The following is a 19,125-nucleotide window of genomic DNA, read 5'->3' on the forward strand; positions in this document are numbered from 1 at the left end:
TCTACATGTGATTTTACGTGCGTACGGCTGTACCTGCCTTCCTTCATGCTCGTGAGTGTGCGCGGATGTGAATTAATGAATATGAGCAGGGCTGCTTGGTCTGTGATGAAGTATTTGTGTCCCGCAGCCTGGTCTGGCAAAGCTCACCTGGACTCTGAGTCCTGCTGTCAGCTCCCATCTCCCTCCCCGACACTGCCCCCCAGCCCACGGAGCGGCCACTCGCTAACCTTTGAAACATCCGCAGCGGGCTGCCTGATTCCCTGTGACATGCCATGCTCACTCCCTCACAGCATTAGCATAGCTGCACAAACACCTTGCGTTATGGCTAGCATGCGCAGACAGATAGGGGATATGTGGTGTTTTTCCAGCAACATGGCCGACGCTGAGGTCCCGTCACATCTTGCCGTCTCTTTTTCACCCCCCAGACAGAGGCTGGGTGATGTTTATGTTGGCGAGGGATAAAAGACACAATAAAGCCACATTCAAGAACCAGAAGATGTATGCTTACAAATGCAAATCTACAAATCGACTCATTTTTGGTTTAATATGTGTGTCCCAAATATTTGCACTGTCCAATGTTTTAACTTTGGTTTTGTGGAGCAGACTCTACCATCTGATGGAAGGACAGTATTAGTGGTTCGGTGACAAAAATCCCCAGATATGCATGAGTCTCTCATTTCCTGTGTATTTATTGAAGAACAGCTGACAATGGCAAAACTGGAACTATTATTAAAAAAAATGTAAATACTGTATATTGGAGCTGATAAAATTACTTCTGTAAGCACCAGTTTGACCAGTAAATTATACATTTTGATCATATCCTCCTATTGTATTCATGTCATTTTGAAGTAACACATGACTGCCCTCTCTAAAAAGAACATGTAATATATTCATGTATATGTATAATGTTGTGTATTATGTGGCATCATGTCATATTCCCAGCTCACTGCATGGCGCCTTTAGTGTTTGGATGATGTCTCACAACGCATTGTGTCGCATCACGTCATACAACATATCAAAACACAGCATTATATCAGATCTCATGCTATCCTGTTCAAGCTGTCACATTATATAAGACTGCTCTATATATCATCTTATCCCCCATTCTGTCACTCAGTCGGCTGAAGCTCCTCCAGAATAAGAGATGCAGAGGTGTTAACTGGGTTAAGGACTGGGAGGATTAACCTGGGCCTCTGCTGCTGCCAGCCTCTCACTAACTCACTAAGTCAGGCTGGCCATTTAGTAGCAGAGCCAGTCTGCACAGAGTGAGAGGGGGAAATGGCAAAAAGAGGTAAAAGAGAGCACAGATGGAGGGAGTATTAGTCTCCTAACCTAGGATTTCACAAGACTTCGGATTTAGAGGGCACCACTCACAGACAACCAGTCAGAGGATGAGTGAAGCTGAGAAGATGACACAGGAGATTGCAAAACGTGTAGTCAACTCCACTCCCCTCGTCGATCCCCTTCCTCTCTCTGTGACTCTGTCTTACTTCCTTTTTTTCCCCACCCCACTCACAGAGCTTCTACGAACCACTCACTCTGAGGCAAAGCGAGCCATCTTGGATGTGCAATCAAAGGCAGCTTTTGATAAGCACCTCTGACTGGCATGCGTGGCCACCACAAGGTCACTGAGCCCGATTCCGACCAAGACAGAGCCCCGTGTCGGCACTGGCAACACGTCAATTACTGCAGGCAACAAAGGATGAACTATAACAACACAATAACCTCCTCAGTCAGGGCACTGAGAGTGTAGCGGAGATGCTGTTCAGATAAGTGTTTCAATACTGAACTATAAGGAGACAAAGAGGCAAGTGGAGGGCGGGGGTGGAGGGTGCATGTTTTCTTTCTCAGCCCAGAGCAGCGTCCAGAGAGCAGCCTTGGCAGCAATCCATGTGTCCCTTGGCGTTAGTACTGCAGTCACATTACATTTCCCCTCTCCACTGGATCGCTGTGTGCCCAGCCGACGCTCCCATCCAGGACATGTCGTGTCCACTTTAGACTTTAGGTTCCCTGGCTCGAGCTAATCCAACAGCAAACAAACTGGAGCAGACTGCTGAGTATATAATTGTACATAATTCAGGTCGTCTATGAATGAACGAGTTACGTGGCGTGATGCTGATGAGCAAATACTCACACACCATTTGTTGTACTGTAAACTAGGGCCTGCTGACACTGAGAGTGTTTGAAAAAAAGAAAAGCTCTTCAACGACTGGACGGCCACTGTTCCTCGCTCACATTCTCGCACATATCACACAACATAGAAAATCAAGCAGAGCAGAGCTCCATATTCCTGTACAATCACACAGAATTTTTTTTTTTTTATCATTCTTCTAAATTCCTGCTTGCTGATACTGACAGCCACACTGAAATCCGCATGTGCCACACACTCCCCATGCTGATCCTGCACCAATTAATTTCATGAATGACTAACTCATGTTTGGTAACAAACTCCCAGTAGCTCTAGGCTTACCTCACTAGCCCCCCCCCCACCCCCACCACCCCTCCTACACCCCCAGAGAAGTGGCACCACCAGTAATAGTCACAGGATAATGGAGTCAAAAGCCTTGTGCCTATATTGCGCAAGAGGGAAAATAATTACAGACCCAAGGCTTAAGATTAAAGTGAGCTTGCCAGTTTTGGTTCCAGAATCAGTGCCTTTGCAGATTTGTGGGACACGCTGCTCATGTTTAGTCATGGAAGAAGGAAATCAAATGTAGATGCATTCACTCTAAGGCATTTTGATGACACTGTCGTCCAGAGTACATTCGGTTCAGCGTCTTTGAGTGGCACTATGTCCAAGCTGTCACACAAACTGCGCCATTACCAGGATCCATGTGCTGGAAACAAGCCTGAAAGCACACTGAAACTTTCTCTGAATCTGAAGTCTGCCTTGCTGAGGAGGGACCGAAGGAGGGAACATTTTGGACAACATTGGAGACCAAATGGCCTTAGAGAGAGCCGGGGCCATGTTGTCTGAAATGTTGATTAGTTTTGGCATGTGTAGAGATAGATTGCCTGCCATCTTTTCATTATTTCTCCAGAACCCCCCCGGAGAGAGGGCATGGAGATGGACTTGAGCAGGCAAGGCGCAATTAAACTTCCACAGGCAGGTCATGTGCTGTTAAATGCTTTGCCACCACTTCTAATTACTTAACAGTGTAGTCCAAATGATACGCTGTCACTGGGCAAATTAATTGGTATTTGGTGAGGGCAGTATGGCAGCATTGTCTCCTACATGTGTCATAGGCTCTGTGGGACCATGAGACGGCTATGCATTATCTGACCCTGATTAAGAATGTAACACGAGTTAAATACATAACAAGTCTGGGTTATCACACAAGTCTTAAGCATTCATACAGTATATAATTTCACAGCTTCCTGACCTCCTTGACATTTGGATGCATATTTCTTAATTTACCCTACAGCGAGTGCTGTTTTTGTAAATTGGATTTGGCCTACATTTTAGAGACAGCTCATGATGTGAATTAAGGAAAAAGTCCTGCATAAACCATGAAGCTGAATTTTAAATGAGGTGACAAGCAATGCACAACATACCACTTCACACTCACAAGGAGCTTATATTAGAGCCAGAATAGCGCCTTCAAAACGCTGTTGCCTCATCAATCAAAATTCAAACCCAGGCCAGCTTCTGGAGGTGCTAAAGGACACCATTATTAATATTAAAACAGCACAGATTTAAGCTCCACAGAAAGATGTGTGTGCGTGTGTGTGACCTTTGAGTTTCAGTTTCTGGTGCCAGCACCAGCTCATCTTACCCCCAAAGTAGGAGCCGTCTGAAAGCTTGGTCTCTTTATTGCCTTTGGTTAGTACGCTGACAACCCCGTGTTGTATGAAGTACATTTTCTTGCCAATGGTGCCCTCCCGGATGATGTAATCCCCCGGCTGGAACACCTCGAACTTCAACTTGGTGAGCATGGAGGTCACGAAGTTTGGGTCCGCGTTGGCAAATAGAGGCATGGACGCCACCAACTTTCGACAGTTAAAGTTGATGATTTCCTGTTTGAATGGAAGGAGAGACATTGAAAAAAAAAAAAAAAAAAAAAGGAGTGAGTAAGAACAGCAGAGCAGAGCTGGAGCTTTACAAAATGCATTGACCTGTCACAATTTCAGACAACAGGGATATTAACATAACAACGGGGAAAATGTCAGTTGTGCAGACATTTCTTTTCTGAGCCCCTCTCAGTTTTACTCTTGTTTAGATTTGGCCTCAAGAAAAAAGAAAACAACTTTTTTTTCCCCCACTGTGTGCTTGTGTAAGGGTAAAAGTGTAAGGGTAAAATGTCAGTGAATGTGAACTGAACTGAGGGGAATGTCAAGCAGTATACAAGCTTTTGAATGCATCACGGTCGCACGTGCAGCCGTTTCAAACCAAGACAGAAACACTCCTCCCACCTCTCGGAGGGGCTCGTTCAGCTCTCCCAGGATGCTCTCCTCGTCGAACATCTTTCCCTGGTAACGGTGCTCGTAGTAGTCGTGGATTCTCTGCCTCATATCTGCAGGCAGCTTGTGGAAGGACATGTACTGTTCCACCTGTTTGTACTGCAGGGAAACAGAAGACACACAACAATCACGTTACTCAAAGGCCAGAGTGCTGCAGCACAAATACAAAGCCACGGGAAGCAGCTGGCACTGAGGTCAGACACACAAGGAAATGGAGACGGATACATGCAGGGCATCCGGTCTCTTGCAGGTTACACCCAACAAGATAACACTTTTCCCATCTTTGGCTAGGTCTCTTACAGTCTCTGTTTCCCTCCCAAAAGTCAAGGTGTCCTGAATACAGGCTGCCGAACAGAGGAAATGTACTGTACTGTTATCAAGTGCAAAGTCAAGCTGACTTGCATTGGCCAATGCACCACATTGGCCAATATGGAAAATGCTTAGTCCAATATAAATGTTTCACTCCACTATTTATCAAAGGTTATTTATAATTACTGTACAACCAAAAGCAGTTTTAGGTTGTCTTTGGATAGTTGCAGACTAGAACCTGCTCACATGAATTTAAGCTGTATTAGGATCCAATAAATCAGAGAGGTTCAAAGGATTAAAGCTGAACATTACACTCTAAATTTCAAATAAATAATATGGCTTCATATCACTCTTACAGTATAATGTTAACAGATATATAACTCCATTGAAAAAACAAGTCACATTCATCCCTTTTCTTTCACTTTTTTTGGTATACTTATATTTAAATATATTTTCAATTCCAGACAGCAGCCAGTACACTGGTTAATTATTAGTTGAAGCTGGCAGAGTAAATATTCGCTCTGGAATTTTCAATTTTCCCAATTAACTTTACGTCTCTTTGGCTTTGAGAGAGACATTTTGAAGCTTAACTAACGTGAGTAGCCAGGTCAGGTTTGACTGAGCGAATGGCAGATGCAGAGCAAATATATTGCTGAATCACAGCACATGCTGTAGCTAACAGACACACACAAACAGGGTTTCCCTGATCCTACCTGTCCCTACGCTATACTGTTGCCAAGATTACCCACTTAGATTGTCTATAATTCAAGATGCACACTTCACCCATGTTTTGGGTCCAGCCTGATTTGCAGGCAGTCTCTTGTGGGCCATAGAAACATTCAGAAGGGACATATCTGGTCCACGGACCACGAGTTAAATAGTCCTGATGAACGTCAAAAGACTATCCAGAGTTTTTTCTGTTTAACAGTGAAGACTGTGTGGGTCTCAGCTCTCCAGTCTTTCTGTTGTTTGTGAAATGAAACTATTAAAATGTGTGTCAGATAGCCTTTCATTGATTCCATAGTATCGGAAGCATAGCTGCAGATCAAAGCACACTGAGAGCCCCATAGGAATAATAAGAGGTCGAATCCTTGACCCACAGTGAAATAAAACAAGGAAGAAAAAAAAGAAATTAACCATTCATAGGGCGATGCAGGAGGTGCTCTTTGATCACTGTTTCTACGCTGCCAACAGCCTTACCACTAAAAGACACGGCTGACCTTAGATGTCTCCCTCTTTGTTATCTGACACTGCTCTAGTCACCACTAATCTTGGAGGAAATCATCAAAAGGCCAGTCTTGTGAAAGTATAGCACAGTAAATAAGGACAACTGTCTCATGAAAGTGAGATCATTTTTGTGAAAGCAGAGGCTCTGTCAGACTTTCTGAAAATCAGGAGAAAAGGACACAGACCAAAGAATAAGAATCCAGTAATATAAAACATAAGAAGACAAAATGACTTTGGTTGAGTCTGATGGGGGACCAACAAGGGTCTGCAAGTAACATCTTGCAACATTTGCAGCCCTTCTTTCACTTTCTACAATGCTCATATTCACCTTTTCCCCTTTTCCTTATGTAGATGACTTTTAGTGAGTGTGTTTGACAAGAGCTGTTTGAGTCCCTTACAGACAGAGAAAACATCTGGATTCACTCTGAGCATATTGATGATACATCTCCCTCAACTGTGACCAGTGAGCTATGTTGCATTCCCCTTAATGTATTGTTAGTGTAACAATAAATTCAGCAGATAAGGCAGACTGGTTGAAACGTATGTATATATACGTATATACTTCAAATATCCGTTCACCTCATGGGAATGTCAAGCAAAGTTTTTGACAATTTCAAGTGTCGACACTGTAAAGTGACCTGGAAATTTAAATACTTGCACAAACAAGAGCAAGATGAGGAAAGAGGCTTTTAGATATCCGGTCTCTGCGTCTCTGTGGGGAGATGAATGAGTTCTGTCATGTGGTAAGGGTTTCAGTCTTTATCCTCACAATCCCTTTGGCATAAAATGGAGCGTTTACTGATCTGACGATGAAATAGAATCCTTCCACAGAGAACAACTTTTTGTTCGTCTCCTTCACGAGAGGGAAAACTCTGGAAAACGACCGCAGACATCTCCATGCGTGGTTCCACTGGCTGCTGAGTACAGCGAAGATGACTTGTCTGCATGTGACGTCAGGGTGAAGATGACAGGTGTAACCCACATTTTGAATGTTGTCTAATGTCTTTATGTCTCCTGCATTAGACATGCCACAGTATGGTGTTCTGTTTCAAAGGCATGGATTATCATCTGCTTCAGAATGTCTTCCAACCTTTTTATTTTTTTTACTTTCATAAAGAAAAAAAGAGAAGAATACTGTCAACATCTAATACATCCATTTTTCCTCAGCTTCAGATAATATTACAGTTTGATTGTCTGAGCATGAAAGGGTTTTAGTTAAGTGAACAAATGTGAGATGATGTTCTACTTCTGTTGTTGTTTTGATGAGTACAACTGTACTACATACAGCAGCTCAGGATTGCACTCAAAGGCATTTCATATTTACAAACCACTGCTGAGTTTCAGAGGAGGAGCTGACAGGTGGGTGGGTGAGGGGAGAGGAGGGGGGCAGCGCTCCCCTGACACTGAGATGGGCTGACAAAAACCTCTGTGGCAGGAAATTATCTTATTGCTGCACAGCGGCCATCACACTGCCACCAGGAAGATCCCCCGCTCTCCTGCTCTACTTGGCCAAATCAAATCATAGTCAGCATTAAGGAGGTAATCATTTCATCGTCAGATTTCCTCGCTGCTCTCTGAAAACTGCGGGGCAGAGAAAGAGGAGGGAGGGTTTTTTTGGCTGCTGCAGAGCCCTTTAAAATTTAAGAGAAGCCAACGAAACTCATTCGCCCCTTCTTCCTTTCTTTAATTTAACATTTTGAGAAATAAACAGATGAAAGGATGTCTGCACAGTAGCTGCTGCCAGTTCATTTAGCACAGGAAAACAGCTAGTTTGGCTTTGTCCAAAGGTGGAAAAATCCACTCACCAGCTCCTCCAACTCCACTCGCCTTGCCATGCAATCAGCGTCTGACAACCTCATGGTGCCAACAAGATGCTAGAAATTTACTGCACCCGACCAAATCAAATATTTGCATGAAACAATTGTTTTTATAGGTATAATGTCGGTTTGCTTTGTCTGTGCTTGATCATATATTTTGCACAGATTCTGGTATTTCATCGCTATTTCCTCTTTTTTGTAGTCTCTGTGCAAAGCTGACCAGCCGCTGGCGGTAACTTCATATTTAGTCTACAAAAAAGAGAGTAGCATCCATGATCTCAGCTTACTCTTGAAAAGAAAGTTGGTAACATTTTTTTGTTTAAATGTCAAATTATTCCTTTAAATGAGAAGTCTGCAAAAACTCTATCACCACTCTGGTTGATTTAACGCAGCAGTGTTTGGCTGAATTTATTTTCCGGCACAAAGGCAATGATACAGATTTTTTAAATATTTTTTTTTTCTGTAAACAACACAACCATTTTATATGAAAAAGTTATCTTCTCTATCTCTTGCCGGTGGATTGTTTTTCTAGATAGGTTAGTACACAAAGCATCCACACTACTAACTGATAACCTGTCAAGGTTGAACTGTGCCTTTCTATATATTGTGTACTGTCTTTTGAGTACATGACTGTAGACACGTTATTTTTTTTTTTGCCATGTGTGCATGAGCCTATTATCTTTCAGCCTTGGAAATATTGCAGGAGTAGCATACTCTGCCCATTGAGCTGCACAGAACTGCATCTTCATTCTATTTCGTATCACAAATAATTTTCTCTTCTCAGTTTTGATCTCTTTCCACATGGCCATTCTTTGGTCTGTTTCCCATTCGTACTTTTCTTTTCCTCTCTGTCCCTCTACTCTTTCACTTTGCCTCTTATTTTTTTCTTTCAATTCCCTTCTGGCTTACGCAGCTTTCCTTGCAGATGCAAATTTTTTACCAAATAAAGCATGAATTATTCATTTCTCAAAAGACATGTCAGCCACTTAATTATACTTTCTAAACATTTTTTTTTCTCCACCACTGTCACCACGCTCTCTCCTTCTCCCTATCTTGTGTTGCATGGGCAAAAGGTATGGGTCATATTTGGCTAACTGACGTCCTGAATATTTGCACTTATATACAGTATGTAAGCATGGAAAATGGCCAACAGAGAAATGAGCAAATCCCGCTGCAGAGAATACCCCAACAGCTCTGCTTTGTCTCAGAGAAAACTTGTTGCTGGCTGAGACATACAGAGCTTCCAAATGGGAATGCAGCCGTTTAAATGTACTGCCAGGAGAGGATAATGTCTATTTTACGTTGAATTTACTTTTGAATTTATTTTGGATGCACTTCATTTAATTTCTTATCACTATGACAACAATTGAAAGAAGTAGAAAGTGGATATTGAATTCAGTCTTGAAATAAGAATCTTTAAAACAACACTATTTTGTTTCTAGGAAAAATCCTAGAAAATGTAATTATGACTAAAAATGTGGCATCGCGGATTAAACTTTTGTGCCATTCAATGATGAGACTGAGCCAAAATCATTCACACATTTCTTCACATTGCATGCGTCAGATCATCTATCACATCAAGTGCCATCCAATTATGTCGTCATTGTCCCTGTTCTTCATCTCGCAGGAACCCTCTGCCACCCCAGCTCCACCCCAACTCCACCGACCACCAGTGGAGTCAGGACCCCTGTGGCTTGACAGTGTGCAACATCACTCCTGACAACTGCAGATGGAACAGACACCTTAAGAGAAGCATCAGGGAGAAGGAAAGACCTACAAGGATAGACGACTTAATGTTGGTACTCATCGTAACTGGTAAATTCACCTTTATTATGTCTCACTGGCATTGATGACACAATCAGAATATTACTTTTTGTCTGTGTTATCATGACAGTTCATTGTAAAATGTAATAGCAAAATGTGAATAAAGGCATTTGTGTATTTTAGGCTATAGATGGATAGGTGAGCAATATATGATGGAAAAGTTGACCTGCTCTGACCAGGTGGTACTAAAACACAATCATTCTTAGCACCAATAGTTCAGTGTATTATTGTGTTGGACTCGCCACACTGTCTACCCTTGTTAGTTAAGAAGGTATGATTGGTTATTGGTCACTATGGTTTATCGCAGCCAACTCCAAACTCCAAACATTGGGCATGATTTACTGAGATCTCAAATAACGGGGACTAAATTGCGTGTTCCTTCCAAAAGTTTGAAAAAAATGTTTGCACCCATTTTGCTGTTGATTTACTAAAAGTAATTGCGTCATTAAAATCAGGTGCAAATCGCTGTATTTAAATGAGGAGTTTGTGTGTGTTAAAGTGATTCCAGCAATGGAAAACAGAGCGACCGCAAAAGGAAAAGGAAATATGATTCTATTGAAATTAAGAAATATAAATATAACAAGAACAAAATGCTATATAGTAGAATATCAGCAAGAAAGTCAATACTGTGGGGAAAACAAAAAGGCAAAAAAAAAGGGCTTCATAATAAAACGTCGGCAAATAAAACAGGTGGATGAGATCCTCTAACAAACTACGATCAGCCGGTCCAGCTCTCTGTGACGAACAGGTGACTTTTCATTCAGTGCCTCGCGAGTGCTCGTGAACCTTATCAAGCTACCTGTGAATTCTGCGGGACACAATCAGGACCTGTGACGGCACACCTGAATAACGGGACTGGGCGGGATATCCAAGCAGCTATACGCTGGAATGATCCAGAGGCAGGAAAATGCTGAGTCGTAAGAAGTTTTTTAATTGCTGGTATTATGTGGCTTCACTTTGTTGTTGGCTGTCAATCATCATTCAGTTCATTCAATAATTCAGAAATGTCATCGCTGGACAAATGATATGTCTGAATAATTTTTCCCTCTGTCATCTCAAAAATGTTTCCATGGGTGTAAAACCACGTTCTCTACATATTCTTTGGTCTCTCTGCGTCTCCTTCTCACCACAATAATAAGAGCAGCTGTCTCTCCAGATTTGTGCACCTGATTAATACATGCCTTTCAGTTGTACTAAAATACACACGAAACCATTTCTCAGGTCTAGTAAATATTGTTGCGGGTGCTAAATTGTTCGATTTGCATGTTCCCTCCCTGTATTTTGCACCTTCAGGTAGAAACGCCCAAAATGACATATGTATGCAGGCAAACAGGCAAAATGGACATGTTAAATTGTACATTTGAAAGACTCACTGCACGTCGTTAGTAAATCTGCTTGGACATTTTGTTGCAGGTGGTGTGGAGTTTGCACGTGATTTTACACATGCAAACATTTAGTAAATCAGGCCCATTATGTACCACAAACCTAATAAAATGCTGTACATCTGGATAAATGACATCTTTGACATGAACACCTGCAAACACAAAATACAGTATATTGACATTGGTTTGATTTTGGCTTCGGTCATCCACTCAAACAGTGTTTTACAAGAGCACCTCTGAGGCATGTCAACAGTCCTCGACTCAACAGTAAAAGTTGTGTGGCAGACAGAGAGGAAAAGGGAATGTAACAGGGTTCATATTAATGCCATCAGTCAGGTCCAGACTAATGAGAACAGCTCTTACTGTAAGGCAGAAAACATTCAGACTTAAGCTCCTCAACTTGTTGACAGCTGTGTCCTTGGGTTGATTGTACGGGGAAATCATGAGTGAACCTCCACAGGGCACGACCAAGTTACTGCTTTTGTTGGAGGAAATCTACAGCTCCTTCACACGAGTTTTTTTTTTAAGGCCTTCAAAATCAGACAAAAGGCAGATAACCAGGTAAATATTTAGCCTAAATAAGGAAAACACTAAACCTCCATGTTTTACTACTTCCCTGACAGCATTAATCTGCTTTTCCTTTCTTGCAAAGAAAGGGACAACTCCATCAAGTAAAAACACAGACTCCCACTGATGATTGTTCACTGCATTTCCAAAGGTCTTGATTGGGGGGTTGAAGTAGGGGAACAAAAGATTTCTTGAGCCTCTTCACCTACAAATAGTTAGCATTGGGCCCCTTATTAATTATTCCCCAAAGAGCTATGTTTAATTGCCAAGTGTTAATTAGAGATTTAATGGGGAGGGGCTGCATCATCCCACTGTCATTTGCTTGTAAAGCCATTTGGGACTGGCATGCCACAACACGCTATCTCCAGGGCATTCTTGATTTCATCACCAAATGCCAACACCAAGCAGCATATCACACTGTTTTCTCATGCTGAATAATATTTTTTTAAATAAAAACCTAAGAATAAATGATAAAGGAACAGAAAACCAGAAAGCTTCTGTACGTTAAGTAAGACAACAAGGATCACAAATCACATACATTTATTTTGCTTGGTGTCCCCATCTCCATCTCCGTGTACTGTATAAATTACCACAGTAGAGAGCCATAGTGTCAGATAAGCAGCGGCTTAGAGAGAGCTGGAGTGGCAGGCATACCCTCCATGCACAGTCACATGTGCAGCCATCTTGTGCCCCCAATCTGGAGAGATGTAATTCTCTTTGTGTGATAATGTTTCTCAACATGCCTGAGACAAGAGGAAATAATTATTGGGAGAATTTAGCAAATGCTTAACCCATTCCCACTCACACTATTTCATATGCGGTGAAACAGAGCTGTTCAGAGTGTAAAATACTCAAATAAATGCCACAGCTCTGTACTTTTACACAGTACACTATAATCCCTGAAGAAACTAAGGTTAATATAGAAAGAGAAACAGAGAGAAAATATGAAGAAAAGAAAGTCACTTTTGCACCGAACAGCTCATCCACTTAATCCTTTTTAAAATAATTTCATAAAAACCTTGGATCATTTTTCAGTTATAGATATCTGAAGCTGAAACAATTTTCATGAAAAACATAAAGTCAATATTACATTTGACAACACTTGTCAAACAACAAATAGTTCCAGATTTTTAAATGGGAGTATTTTAATTATTTTTCTATTTATTGCCATTGTAAATTAAAAATGTTTAGAATCTATTTTGATGAAATTATCAACATGAATATTTTGCTATTGATTTATTTTTGTTTTTTTATCATTACCATTTTCCTGTTTTATAGAATTAATGGCTGAGCTTTTAATTTGTAAAACAATATTAAAATTCACTGTTGCAGCCCTACAGACCTTTATGAAAGTAAAATATATCAAAAGAAATACAGAGTATAGAGTTCAAATAGAGACACCACAGTATGTCTCACAATCTAAAACAAAACTCATTTTATGTACGATGACATGATCAAAGTACTTAGTAAATAGGACCAGGAGGTGCTGAGTACAAAAGGTAGCACTGAGTCAAAGCTTTTACATCAACTGCTTTAAGATCTGGTATCACTTAATACATGCACTGAGACACATCTGCAAAAAGCAGAGTAGCAAACAGGTAGAAAATGCACGTGCTTTATTAATCTGCATTCACATGCTCCCTTTCACACACAACAAACAACTGGCAGCAGGAATATATTTTTAGCAGTGAAAATAAATCTAATAAAGCTATTTTTCATCTCCGTGGGGGCCACACTTCAACCCCCCTAAAATTTAACGTGATTGCTGGGCTCTCTACTTTGTGTAACAGTTAACATCCCGCCTGATTCCTAAGAGCTAATTTAAGTCTGCTTGCTAGCTTCTGACAGCCCAGGCATTTATCACATGGTGCCACATTGTAATAGAATTCTATTCAGAAAAGATTATACCCGGGCTTTCTGATGATAATTTTTACCATCTTTGAGAGCGCAGCCTTTTTTTTTCACCCCCTTCTTTCCTCTTTCTCATCTGTACACTTCTGAGAATCCTTCACAGGCTGGTTTTCTTCATCAAAGTCCCTCAGAGGGGTTTCACTGATTTGTTTCCCGTCTAAATATAAAAGTTACCTGGATGTCACCTCTGCACGCCAACTGGACAGATGGCCTCTCATCTTGGCCGTATAGCCATGTGTTTTAGAGCCGTGTGCTCTATTTTCTAGAGCCTTTTTTACGGTGAGCCTGTGTCACATTAAAACCATCGTGAAGCAGGAAAATGTGGCATTGGGGCTGCTTAGCTCAGTACTGATTCACTATCGCACTTCTTTCCCTCAATAAACAGGGTTCAGTATCTACCCTCCATCCCACTGTGACAGTAGTGGGAGTTAGTTTGTGCTGCCATCCAATGTCACACACAACACAACCACAATAAAGATCATACAAGACATCTGTTCACTGTTGCATGCTTCCTGCTCCATGATAGCACAACTCTGGAATAAGAATGATTGTCCAGACTGCATATTACGGTTTATGTGACTGCATGACGTCTGCATTGCAGTTAACTAAGGTACATTTCATGCTACTTCACAGACTGTTGGTGTATGGAAATGATGCAGTTTTGTAGTCTTGCCGACATCATCTTTGTAGTGTCAATATGGGCATATTTGGCTACCAAACACAAAAACTTGAAACTGCAAACTACATAGATCCTTTTCAGCTGGCAAGCAGCCCACAGAAGTAAACTAGGGGCATTTCTAACATTTACTAATGAGTCAAAATGTCTCGTTTATATATTTCACAGCCTGTAATCTGCAAAATCAACCATGCATGCATTGAGTCAGCATACCAAATTAGGGATTAAAACAGTGTGATGTCGTTAGGCAATCAAAAACTACGTATTTGTGGGTAAACACATTCATGAGAGTGGAAATACAAATGTGTTTAAAACCCAACATCAAACATCTTTGAAGATATCAAGATATCTGATGAAACAATAAAGACTTTTTGTATCAAAGGTGGCCCAGTCTGTGATCCAGAAGTAAAGAAAATCTCAATCAGCTATCAAAGCAAACACACAAGCCTGCAAAATGCTGTAACTTTAAACTGAATTGCAAGATCTTTGGCTACAAACTATTCTGTTAAACTGGATTATTAATGTTGACAAATATTGCTAAATATTTGTTGGATCACTAATCTTTGTAAACATCTGCGTAAAACAGGTCCTTACTTGATTTCTAAATAGTTCAGAAATGTGTATTTTAAGTGATATACTTCATAGTTATGTGGTATTTTGATGAGGGTATATTATATATATTTTTTAATTAAAAATGAATAAAGTACTAATTAAAATCAAATCAAAATAAGTATGTTTGAATGACATACTTGTCGTCTTGTACTATTTGCAGATGCTTCACGTTTCTAAGCTCCCATGAGATTTCCATGAATTATGTTGCATTTTTCCTCTTTATTTTCCTTTAATTCCTCTTAATTTCCACGACACACTGAAAACCCAAACAATCACTTTATGTAATCTTGTTGCTTATTTGGTGTTACAAATATACACTACTTATGAGGATTAAAGCTTTGCAGTGTCCTTGTACTTTGAACATCCACTCTGAGGCGGAGTTTGTCGGTTCAATGTTCATAAAAGTGACCTGTGAGGAGAGTACAGATCAATGCAAACAATACAGTACACTATTATTGAAAGAATGTACCATTTAAAATGCAAAGTGACGTGTTATCTATAATTACAATTATGTTTTCTTCCCATATACATTTTTCTGTTTGATTTGTTCTGTCCCAATTTGATCATCAAGTATTTTGTATTTAACTCCTTCCTGTCATATTACTACCATCCACACACTGTGCTCATTGAAGGTCAAATAATCGTATTCCCATGTGCAAACTACAAACGCCCTTCCATCCCATCCGAGCTTGACTGTTTAAAGAGATGCGACTAATAAGACAGTGCAGACTTACTCTGTCTAAAAAACACGTGTGTGAGATAACTTGGTCTGTGATTGTAGATTTGCTGTTGGCTGAGGCGGCTCAGTTCACAGTTTGTTTTCTGCAGTCTCAGTCCCATCACTCAGGAACAGCTGTCCCTGTCATGGCAGCCCAATGGCCATCTGAAAACAGCCACCTGTCTTCTCAAAACTCCGAAAAAGAAAGAAAGAAAGAAAGAGAGAGAGAGAGAGAGAGAGAGAGAGAGAGAGAGAGAGAGAGAGAGAGAGAGAGAGAGAGAGAGAAAGAAAGAAAGAAAGAAAGAAAGAAAGGGATTGACCAATGGATGATCTACTTCTTGAGTGCGTGGATTATGGCATTAGTCTAACATGGAAAAGCAGAGTGAAATCTCCAAGAAGCTGATCCCATTGTCACACAACTGATGCAAAGGCCAGTGGAAGAAAAAAAAAAAAAAGTTTATGTCTTTGAAGGAAATAACCCTGATAAGCAGAAGGGATGAGTGGTTATAGCACGTGTGTCAAATGACCATATATATATATATATATATATATATATATATATATATATATATATATATATATATATATATATGGCTCCCACAGCCAGATGAGCACGCTGTGACAGTGTACCCTGAGTGTGTATTATCACTGAGCCTTGTGGAAAGATAAATGAGAGAATCTGCACAAAATTAATTGCAGTCTGCAGTAATAACCTTTCTGCAGGCAAGCACTGTGGGAAGCTGTGGGAACACAGGGGAGCCTTTTCAGTCGGCTGGGGGATTCTTAAGGCGCCTTAGGGGGTGATCCCAGAAATGGCAGCCAATGGCTTCGGTAGCACATGCTGACTGGTACTGAGACATGACAGCTGTTCAGTCTACTTGGCAGCAAGGCATCTCTAAAGCAGAGCAGCCGACATGTGGAGAGTGTTGAGCCGTGGGCTGCTTTGCTCCCCTTTCATTAAATAGTTACTCAGATCAGGAGCATTAGTCTCAAACACGCTTTACTTTTTAGCTGTTGAGAAATTGGTAAAAAAAAAGAAAAAAGTCTTTGTTACTCACCCCTTGAATTGTGAGGTGTTAATTTGTCCAGTGCTTTCAGTGAGTTCTTTTGAAGATGAGGCACCACACACCCATTACGTCAGCTAATCTGGTACTCTGCCTGTCTGCCTGCTTATTTTCCTCTGCCCTCTTTTATTCCCACTCTCCTGCTTTCATTAGGGTGCGATCTCCTGAGCCTCTGCCTCCATTCCCTGGAGGTCATCCTCTCCTGTCTCCTCCTCACTACAGACGGTGGGCAATGTGGCAGTCGAGCAGCTCAGCTCATTATCGCCCACGCTGGGCCCACAGAGGGCCCGGCAGTGTGGAGCACGTCTCGGCCTTCACAGCCTGCCATCAGGGCTTTCCTCTCCCTGAACTGAACGGCAAAAACCCATCCGTATAAAGCAATGGTTTGGAGGAGATGGTTTTTAGCCATTGTGTTTTCTCTGTTTGATGCTGTCCAAAGAAAATCGTGTATCTCTGAATTTAGTGATTTAATTTCTTTCTAATAAACTTCTTTAGCTAGATGAACCATTTGCAACCCATTCGGTTGGCTGAGAATAAAAAAAAGGGCTGTTTTTCTAAACAGAGAGGATATTCAATTTCACCAGCCAATAAAAATGCAGAATGATGCTTTGGCATTTGGACTCAACCGCACAGTCATAGGTTTTAATATTCACAGGTAAGACCGCAGATTTTTTTTAACAACTATGGGGCTCAACACCACAGAGAGTGGTGGTGGCACACAAAATTAAAGAGGAGAGATGTTAAGTGATGGGAAGATACTGTACAGCATGGGGTGAAAAGCAATACAGGGAGAGGTCACAATTCATACTCGTCCTCTGAGTCATGCAGTATTCATGAAAATACACCATAGACATCATTTTTTGATTCTGTGTGACGTAACACTTTCCAAGGATCTCATTATCTCCATCAATATTTCTTGACATTAGTGTAGATCGGGGGTGTTGGGGGCACAATTATTTAAATTTGTCCATATTATCAAACTTTTAAACTCTTTTAGTTCTGTGCCTGATCATAGATTAACAAATATCTATTCTGGATTGACCTGCTGCAATAAATGGCAAAACAAAACCATGAGAACAGGTCAACATCCAACCTCCCCACCACTGTCCTCTCTTTAAAATAAATCAAGACAACACACCCATTAGTGACACATCATGTTGACTCACCTTCTCCTGGTACTGCCGTCGAGATGAGTCCAGAGACTGGATCAGGGCTGTGGCGTGGCCCACGAACATGGCGTAGCAGGTAGCGCCCACAATCATGCTGAGGATGGTCAGCCACACGTCTGTCATGCCCACCGGGGGGTACATGCCATACCCAATACACAGCATGTGGCTCATAGCTTTGAAAAGTGCGTAGGAGTACTGCTGTCCCCACGTGTCATTCTGCATGAAACACAGGAGACGGGGTGAGTTAGGGTGAGCGCACTGGAACGGTTTCTGGCTCGCTCACTCTCGCTCTCTTAAATAAGGGTGTTGATGGGGCCCATTAAAGGTCAATGAGCACCCTGACAGCTCACACACATACACACACGCATTCGGTTATCTAAGACAAAAACTAATGGCAGATGTCCATTTTAAACTGTCTTAGTTCAACACAGAGCAGCTGGCAGGGTAAAACACAATTTTCAATATGCAAACATTTGGAGCAAGCAGACATTTGGGCAGAAGCCTGAAACAGAGCCCTGAGAATGGGCGGAAAGAGCGTGAGACACTGGAGGCTTGCATGACAGAAAGTAGGTCAGCTATTTAGAAAAATGTGATTTCTCTGTGAGTTTTCTCATTTGTAGATAAATTGCCCCTTTTCCTTTAGATCCTAGTGGTGGTTCATGGCAAATCAATATCAACTCTCTCCTGGGGGTGACAGGTCCAAATTGCTTTCAAACTCATTTCCACAGTGGGAAAAGCCGAGGCAGATAGCAATTTTATTAGTGGCCCACTGAAAAGGTAAGGAGCGATGACCCAGCAAGATAATGGGACAGCTACTGTAAAAGAAGACAAAAAAATGTCTTCTAATGATTCTAATCAGAGTCAAACCAACTGTGACGGAGTCTATCGATACTAACCACTTCTTTTTCTACCAGGTAATGTGAGCAAAATGTGAGTTTTCCATCAGAGGTGCCTGCCCCTGAGGCTCGAATTAATTCGGAAAGATATATTTGTTATTCTGTCACACTGAGAACCTTTCTTCTACGTAATGCAATTAATTAGACAGTGTTTACTGTGTGTAACAAAACAAACTCCATTTTGATGTTAATGAGAGGCTACATCCATCACATGGGAATTTAAAGTAACTATATTATGAATGTTCTCCCTCACATCTCACGGCCTCTTTGCACCCCTCCATGCAAAAAGGGCTGTTTTTTGGGTGCTGCAGTCAGAGGAAAAAGCCAGTGGAACTTATGGAAACACGACTGAGCTGAAACAACATGAGAAGTAAAAGATGCATAAATATAATCTAGTCATAACTGCATGAAATTATCTTGTGACAAGGCACTTGGCCTGTGAGACCATATTCCAGTGCAGCTGAGGTGAAGATATTAAAACATTTAAAGAAA

At 41.2% G+C, this 19,125-nt stretch overlaps 1 protein-coding gene across 1 annotated transcript in view; it reads right to left on the reverse strand.

Moving 5' to 3' along the window:
• Window positions 1–19,125, reverse strand: part of hcn4 (hyperpolarization activated cyclic nucleotide-gated potassium channel 4) — a 73,680-nt gene that overhangs the window by 22,452 nt on the left and 32,103 nt on the right. Inside the window, exons 4-6 of the mRNA XM_069690434.1 lie at window positions 17,735–17,953; window positions 4,414–4,560; window positions 3,777–4,017 (exon numbers count right to left, since the gene is read on the reverse strand). Of these exons, the coding sequence (XP_069546535.1) occupies window positions 3,777–4,017; window positions 4,414–4,560; window positions 17,735–17,953 (607 nt within the window). The remainder of the gene's footprint in view (window positions 1–3,776; window positions 4,018–4,413; window positions 4,561–17,734; window positions 17,954–19,125) is intronic.

The sequence above is a fragment of the Brachyistius frenatus genome, unplaced genomic scaffold, assembly GCF_029030835.1.
Source record: "Brachyistius frenatus isolate BFR_SWC_R1_liver_20210118 unplaced genomic scaffold, ASM2903083v1 Contig_9, whole genome shotgun sequence".
Taxonomy (NCBI): Eukaryota; Metazoa; Chordata; class Actinopteri; family Embiotocidae; genus Brachyistius; species Brachyistius frenatus.